Source organism: Antrostomus carolinensis, unplaced genomic scaffold, assembly GCF_000700745.2.
Source record: "Antrostomus carolinensis isolate BGI_N321 unplaced genomic scaffold, ASM70074v2 scaffold18211, whole genome shotgun sequence".
Classification (NCBI taxonomy): Eukaryota; Metazoa; Chordata; class Aves; order Caprimulgiformes; family Caprimulgidae; genus Antrostomus; species Antrostomus carolinensis.
Window position 1 is genome coordinate 21,989 of NW_010296531.1, and position 8,540 is coordinate 30,528.

The 8,540-nt window shown below is 49.3% G+C and overlaps 1 protein-coding gene across 1 annotated transcript in view; it reads right to left on the reverse strand.

Moving 5' to 3' along the window:
- PLEKHO2 (pleckstrin homology domain containing O2) overlaps window positions 1-8,540 on the reverse strand; it is a 23,590-nt gene that overhangs the window by 3,914 nt on the left and 11,136 nt on the right. Inside the window, exon 4 of the mRNA XM_010178334.2 lies at window positions 3,747-3,851. Coding sequence (XP_010176636.2) covers window positions 3,747-3,851 — 105 coding nt within the window. The remainder of the gene's footprint in view (window positions 1-3,746; window positions 3,852-8,540) is intronic.

The following is an 8,540-nucleotide window of genomic DNA, read 5'->3' on the forward strand; positions in this document are numbered from 1 at the left end:
AAGAGGAGGTTTGAGGCCTACAAGAAGGCTGGGGAGGGACTTTTTATAAGGGCAGTTAGTGATAGAACAAGGAGAAATGGCTTTAAACTGAAAGAGGGGACATTTAGATTAGATATTAGAAATAAATTCTTTGCTGTGAAGGGTGGTCAGACACTGGAACAGGTTGCCCAAGAAAGTTGTGCATGCCCCCTCCCTGGAAGTGTTGAAGGCCAGGCTGGATGAGGCTTTGAGCAACCTGGTCTAGTGGAAGGTGTCCCTGCTGATGGCAGGGCGGTTGGGACTGGAGGAGCTTTAAGGTCCCTTCCAACCCAAACCACTCTGGGATTCTAATAAAAGGAAGAGGGTCATTAATTTCTCAAGACACATCTATAAAGTTCTCACTGGCACACATGAAGGGATGGAGCATTTGCATCCAGGAGGGTTTTGAATATTTCACCACTAGAGTCTTTGCCTCAGACCTATGTTACAGCCTGATGCAAAGCCCTGCACGTACGTGATGGATATTTCAGGTATCTCCCCTATACTGAGCCATGTTTAAAAGAGACTCCAAAGCAAAGCATCCAACCTGCAGAGCTTTGCAATGACTAACCTCCCCTCTACCTAAAGGGCAAGGAAGGAAGGACACAAGGCAGCTTTGTTGTCCTCGCTGCAGCCTGGGCTTGGACTGACTCCTGCATGTGGCAGAGCACAGCGCTGAAATTGCTGTTGCCATCTTAGAGGTGAAAGCTCATTAATAACCGTGACCTGACTGTGAACTGTATCAGCAGCGCTTTGTTACAGACCTTCCCTTCTACAGCTCTAATGACTGCAGGATGCTGAAGAGAAGGTGTGAGCGGTGACCTGGATTAATTGCAACTCTAGCTGAATTAACACATTTATTTCCTGGAATCAGATGAGAAATCCACTGCCTTCCTGTGGCTGCTCCTCCCTGGAAGTGTTGAAGGCCAGGTTGGATGAGGCTTTGAGCAACCTGGTCTAGTGGAAGGTGTCCCTGCTGCTGGCAGGGGGGTTGGAACTAGATGATCTTTAAGGTCCCTTCCAACCCAAACCATTCTATGATTCTATGATTCCTCACGTGGGGAGGGAGGTCCCAGCCTCCTGGCAGGTTTTTCTCTGTGCTGGCTCTGTGACCACCCTCCCACTCGTGCTGCGATGGCTGAGGGCTGGAGTCTGCTCCACGCAGAGGGGCAGCACCACTGACCAGGGATGATGAAACGTCAGCGTGTCCTTGGTTTGCAAACCACAAGTTTGTACAATAGGAACACTGGCAAGGGTGAAATAGGGATTTAAAGGGAAAAATGGGTCCCAGTCCCTGGCTGATATGGCACAGTGGTTTTACAGGAGAACAGCTAATCCAAGCCATCTGAGGGCTTCACCTGTTAACTTGTGCCTGGCCTACCTGGAAACACTTTAAATCTGAGGTCTGATCCTTGCTGGAGTGAACGAGAATTAGAGGCTGGCTCCCTCTGGGAACCCAGGACCTCGTAAGGAGGATAACCCCAGGCCACAGGGCAGGGAAGTGACCCAAGATCCCACCTTGCCATGCTGCCGAGGTGGTGGGCAGAGTTCACTGCCCACTGGACAGCCCCAAGCCACCATGGGTTTGCCCCAGCAAGGGCTGAGCAGCATTGCATTGGAGGACATCACACCTCCCACCCACTGAAACATGAGAGCAAACCTGGCTGCTAAGCTCTCTGCTGCTGGGTTTTATTTTCTCAAGCTGCTGCTGGTCCCAACTGGTCTATTTCATTCCACGTGCTGCTTCTCACTTGGTCCAAGGGCCCAAGGAACTGCTACACCCCACTACCAGCAAAAACCTGTCACTGAATGTCATTTGCCTTGCCAAGAAAGCAGCATGTTCCAGCCTCTCCTCCTGCTATTGCCCTCTGCTGAATAAAAGCAAAGCCCAAGCTCTTGATGATCCAAGGGCTGGAGCACCTCTCCTATGAGGACAGGCTGAGAGAGTTGGGGCTGTTCAGCCTGGAGAAGAGAAGGCTCCAGGGAGATCTTATAGTGGCCTCCCAGTACCTGAAGGGGCTCCAGGAAGGCTGGGGAAGGACTTTTCATAAGGGCAGTTAATGACAGAACAAGGGGAAATGGGTTTAAGCTGAAAGAGGGGAGGTTTAGATTAGATATTAGGAAGAAGTTCTTCACTGTGAGGGTGGTCAGACACTGGCCCAGGTTGCCCAGAGAAGCTGTGGCTGCTCCTCCCTGGAAGTGTTGAAGGCCAGGTTGGATGAGGCTTTGAGCAACCTGGTCTAGTGGAAGGTGTCCCTGCTGATGGCAGGGGCGTTGGAACTGGATGAGCTTTAAGGTCCCTTCCAACCCAAACCATTCTATGATTCTATGATTCTCTCAGAGTTTGCATCTCTAGCACCATATCTGCAGCATTTAGCCCTTTTCTCAAAGCTTTTACTCATTGCTTCGGTTTCCTTTGCTGAACAGATCTGGCCGATTGCTGCGTCCCCCTCGTTACCCTGCCTAGTTCTTCCTGAGTCATTCCCGTGATGGTGGTTTTGTGCACTTCCTTTCAGTTACAACTGCAGTCCTTGGGTTCAGCTCAGGGCTCATTTACAAGCTAACAGGGAGCAGGGCAAGGTTAGTCAGGCTCTAGGATGTGCAAATTTCATCCTTGGAGAATTTGGGAGTGCAGGTGTGCTGGAGCCAGCTGAGAGGCAGGCAGGTCTGGCCAGGGCCATGGAGTAACTTTCCACCAGACTTCTCTCCAGACTGCAGGCGGAATAGCTGATGGACTGAGTCACTTCAGATTTTTCCAGTCTTGAAGACTGGGCTATGTCCTAACCAAATACCTTCACTTCCAGGCTGCTTAGTGCTGAGGATCATGGCTGTGTGGGGAAGACAGGTCTCTCCAGGCTGTAGCCCCAGCTCTACACAACTCCTGCTGCTTCTCCACCAGCTGCTTCCATTGGGAGAGGGGAACACCTCTGCATTCGCTGATCCCAAACCCACTGAAGCCACCAGACCATCTCACACTGACTTTGGTGAGATCTCGTGTTCCATGGACCTTCTGATGAGATCACAGAATCATAGAATGGTTTGGGTTGGAAGGGACCTTGAAGATCATCCAGTTCCAACCCCCCTGCCAGCAGCAGGGACACCTTCCACTAGACCAGGTTGCTCAAAGCCTCATCCAGCCTGGCCTTGAACACTTCCAGGGAAGGGGCATCCATAACTTCCTTGGGTAACGTGTTCCAGTGTCTGACCACCCTCACAGTGAAGAACTTCTTCCTAATATCTAATCTAAACCTCTAATCTAATCTAAGATGTTAGCTCTTAGCAGCACAGCCCACCCTTCCAGCACACCATCACCCAGCTGCCCCTGCTTCCCTGCATCTGACCCTGACCAGAAGAAAGGGAAAAGCAGCAAGACGTAGGATGGTGCAAATGGCTCTTTACATGCTCTATCTTCTTGGGCTGGGAACTGAAGTGGCTAAAAGCTCACAGCCCACAGGGATGCAAGTTGGTTTACCTCAAACACCATTTTTCTCTGTCCTTTGACCATGGCTGGTATTCAGGAAGGACAAGGAGAGGGAGGCTCAGGCAAGTTCTGCTTTTACAGAATCACAGAATCACAGAATGTCAGGGAATGGAAGGGACCTTGAAAGATCATCCAGTCCAATCCCCCTGCTGGAGCAGGAAAAAGCCACTGCTTTTTTTTTTAGCTAAAAAAGCAATGGCTGAGAACTGACACAGAAATACAGGAGTTTAAAAACTGTTCCTCTTACCTCATCAAATACTTTGTTTTTGCCTCTATTGATCCCTTCATTAAGAGCTTTTATCCATGATTCCTTTTCTTCCAAAGTTGGAGCTTGGAATTTGATATCATGAACCTGCAAAAGCAGAGGAGACATTTTTTTTTGCCTAAACATTCCTCGCCAGGAACAGAGAGGTGGCTCTCTGCTCTCTCTGTGTATCACTTCAGTTTCTATATAACATCCAGTTCCAGCCTGTGTTTAAACTACAGATTCCTTTCCGCTTTGGCAAGTACTTCACTTCATAGCTCCCATGAACAGGATTTTGTTACGCTGAACAGCTTGTTGCTGGAGTTTTATTTTTGCAACTAGTAACTAAAGTAGTAAGAAAGGAAGAGTTTCTTTTTTTCTGCAAAACAGAATAGCTTTTAGAGCAGCAGCAAGTTCTATGGTGAATGGTCACACTGTCTATAGAGAGTCAGATTGAAAGTCCAAGTCATTTTGTGCTGGTTCCGATGCAATAAAGTGCTTTATCTCCAACTTCCCCCCAAGGCTGCAAGCAACGGGAAGGCTGCGTGCAGCGGGCTCTGCCTGCTTCCCTGTTCCTGTGGCTCTGCAGAACAGAACTGATACGGGAATCTGGGGCTCTGACCTTGGCTGCACTGTTCAGCTGAGCACGGATGCGATGAGCCATAAGGGCAATGTAAGTGAAAAAATATTTTCCTGTTTGCAAATGAAGAAATAACAGCAGTGAACACTACAGACATCAACTTTCTGGGGTGTGAACAGCTGTCCTAAGAAGAAGGGAAGAGTTGGCTATACAAGAGGGAGCTGGCAAGAAGCATGAGACACAAATAAGGAGGATTGTATGGGTGATTGTATGGCCTGTCCTCCCATCAGCCAGCTCTCCCCTTCCTCCAGGGCAGTCCCATGGCTCTGTGCTCAGTGTTTCAAATCTCTAATTGACCTCAGCAGAAAAAAATAGGCAGGGTGTTATTTATTTCACTGCTGTGTTCTCTGAGCACCTCACCAGTTTTACGTAGCTTTGCCCCTATGTACACTTCAAGTGAGAAAAATATCATCTTCATGTTACAGGTGGCTCTGTGGCAGACTGGCTTGGATCCAAACAGTTCCATGCAGTGCCCCAATCTGCACAGACACACAGAAATGCTCTTCTGCTAAAGAATATAATGAAAGTGGCAAGATCAAGCACTCAAAAATTAGACAATCCCAATGTTGCTGGTGCTGTCCTAACTCAGGCTGCTGTGCATGTTCCTCCTAGCACCCTCCTTAATGACAAGGGTGGCACTTCTTCCTGATCTAGAATAGAATTGTTTTGGTTGAAAAAGACCTTTAAGATCATTGAGTCCAACCATAAACCTGACACTGCCAAGTCCACCACTAAACTGTGATCCCATCATGTGTTTTACCCTCATGGGTCAATATGTCTTATTGATTGCACTCTGCTCAAGCTCTGCCCTGAAAACAATTATTGATTCTCCTGACAATCTTTTATTTGCTGCTTATCACTACAATATCTGGGGGCTTCACAAATTACTTTTCAGAGCAACTGAAATTATCCACATCTTACAGTGAGATGATGATGGTGAGATACAAAGAGGCTCATCCAAAACTCATACTAGTGGGGTCTTGTTTGGAATAGTTTATTTGGGTATTTAATATCCTTAAGTATTCTGCACCTCCCACTGCCTTCAAGAGCAGTTGTAGTCCCAGCCTATTATAAATGAGGCCCTACAATCTGAAATCACAACAGTGTTTATAGAAAACAGTGACTATATAAGATGAGGGTGACAAAGCTAACGGTGACTGACAGCCCGATACTCTTAGCAGCTCCCTCTTTTGTTTATGGCACAACAAAGCAGCAACTGTTTGGGGTCTCAGCAACTTCTGAAGGTAACATCAGAAGTTCTGCAGAACTAAAGCCTGATCTCCTTACTGACCCACTCCTGTATAGCTAGAAACCAACTGCCCTTCCATTCTGCATTTATTCCTCGCTTCAGTGCCATGGTTTTACATCTGCACATCGCAGCAACAAAGTGCCAGACCCTCAGAACCAGCATGGCAAGCAGGGAGTTAAGAAGCAACTTGGGGAAATATTATTTGTTCGATTAGTTTGTACATAAGGTGACAGGGCCACATGTCTTCCTGAGAGCTCAGAGGAGAGGTTAGGGCCTGAACCAGAGCCTGCTGCAAAAAGAGCCCTTTGTCTGGTGTGCAGAAGGGCCATGCTAACCAGGGAACCGAAGGGAAGGCAAGGCTCCAAAACAGAGCGACAGCCAGATTTTGTTTGAGTCCAAGCAGGCTTGGTTTTGTGCATGCTTAAAAACTCTTCTTTTTTTTTGTCTGCAAACGATTTTACCCCAAAGCTTTGTGATTATAAAAGCTTATGAGAAAGCTCTACTCGTGAGCAGCTGAGCTGCTGCACTGCCTGGCATAGACCTGGCAGCCTGCACCAGGGTTTAGAAATCTCCGTACATCTTGTTCAAGGGAAGGATTCCTGCCTCACTTCAAGCTTCCTCTCCTAATGCCACTTTCTGTGCCTCATGCTCGACAAAAGCCTCCAGCCTCCCAGAGCTGAGACTGTGACTAAGTGCTGGTGTCAGCAACCCTGCGGCAGGGCAGAGTGAGGGCTCGGGGGGATGGATCATCATTAATGAGAAGCTGAGATGTCTCTCCAGCACGCAACCCTCTGCTGCAGAGCCTAATGCTGACCAACCGCCGCAGCCACCGAGCACAGATACAACGGGTGGTTGGGGCAAGGGGTTCATGGAAGGATGCTCCTGAGGCACTGGCAGAAAGAGCCCTCCAGTTTCCCAATGGGCTGGGTGATGGAGGAGGAGCGGATCATCATTAATGAGAAGCTGAGATGTCTCTCCAGCACGCAACCCTCTGCTGCAGAGCCTAATGCTGACCAACCGCCGCAGCCACCGAGCACAGATACAACGGGTGGTTGGGGCAAGGGGTTCATGGAAGGATGCTCCTGAGGCACTGGCAGAAAGAGCCCTCCAGTTTCCCAATGGGCTGGGTGATGGAGGAGGAGCAGCACTCTGCGTGGGACCCTGCTCCCTGTGATGGCACAGTGTGGGCAATGCCAAACTCATGCCCTGCTCCCTGCGATGGCACAGCGTGGGCAATGCCAAACTCATGTCCTGCTCCCTGCGATGGCACAGCGTGGGCAATGCCAAACTCATGTCCTGCTCCCTGCTTGCGCAAGTCCCTGGGGCTGTGACACAGAGGGGCAGGTTCCTCCCAGTACACCCAGTTATCTTTGTTTGAAAACTTTTATCTCCTTTTTAGAACAATATCCACAAACACCGAGGAAGCATCCTGCTGCTGGGGCTCTCAGGCTGGGGTTCAGGATGCTGCCAGCCAGAGTCTTTGTTGCCTTGCACTCCCTTGTCTGTCTGCAGCTCGTGTCCTCGGCCATGGCACTGAGAAGAGGAGGTTAACCCAGAGCAGGGTGCATGCTCTCTATAAAGCAGATGGCTGCAGAGAAGAGGCAGGAAGGAGCTGGTCTCAGTCCTGCCTGCCACTGGGGCTCTGTACACTAACACTCTCAGCTCCTCCACAAACAAGAAACAAGTGAACTTATCTTGTCTGTATTTTCACTCATTCACAGATATCACAGGATGCACGTGAAGATGGATATTCCCCACAAAACATTCAGCAAGGTTTGTTCTCCAGCAGCAATTAAAGGGAGAGAGTCAGAGGGCACCAAGCACATTTGCTCTCCTTCTTGCTAAGCCAGCTGAGACTGAGTCATGCCATAAACAACAGGCTGGTGTGCCAGGAAAAGCTGTCATGGCTAAACCTAACGTGATAGTGACCATTGTAAGCCATGAATACAGACTATGCAATTTACTGTCGGTTAACTCAGAGGACAGCAAGGCCAGTCAGCTCCTGCTGAAAAGTCATGCAACAAGAGGCTCACACATGGGACACCGTCCGTGACGGCAGCGAGCACAGTCTCCCCCCATTGCTCCATGTCTTCTCAGAGACATCAGTCTCTTCAAGCAGTGACAGTCTCATGACTATGCTCACCCTGCTTTCCAGGAAAGAGAAGTGTTCTCAGCGTCAGTCTGTTGTACCTGCACTAAGTGATTTAACAGACAAGCTCTGGAGAACTGGACAGCTGCAGTTTAAGACATTTATCAACACTCTTTGCTGAGCAATTCTGCTGATCTGCAGCAGAGGTGGGGGACAGAAACCTGTGCTTGTTCCTCAGCTGTTTCAGTGCAAAGCCTGGTGTTGGCTTCACTTCAGCTGGACTGTGCCAAACTGGACTGTGAACTGTTGGTTTAGGTGTGGGAATCTGTTCTCATCTGCTGACTTTTGGTACAGGGTGGTCACCTCCAGCAGAAGACAGAGCAGAGCTGGATCCATAACGTCTGAAACTACCAAGAGTGCACCAGAGTCTGCCAGATGTGAGGTCATCTCCTGCTTTCTTCTACAGGACTTTGTTAGGTTGGATCGTGGAAGGAAAAGTGGAAGCCTAAGCACTGTCACTTAGGGGATTCTTGTGGTTTTTTGCAGCTGAACCAAGAGCTACCTCATCCCTGGGAATAACGCAGCATCTCTGCCAAACTGGCAGACCCCAGGAGCAGGCTCTTCCACAGGACAAACGTGCCTCACTGACATCTACTGCAGCTTCCAGGCTGAGCCCCTGGTGAAGGCAGCTACAGGTATCTCCAAAGTCAACTAAGGGGAAAATAAGCAATGGGAGCTTCCACCCCTGACTGCAGGTGTGGAGTTTGTGCCTGGCTGTGGTAGGAAAGGACGTGTGGGGAGCTGCAGTGCTTGCTCATG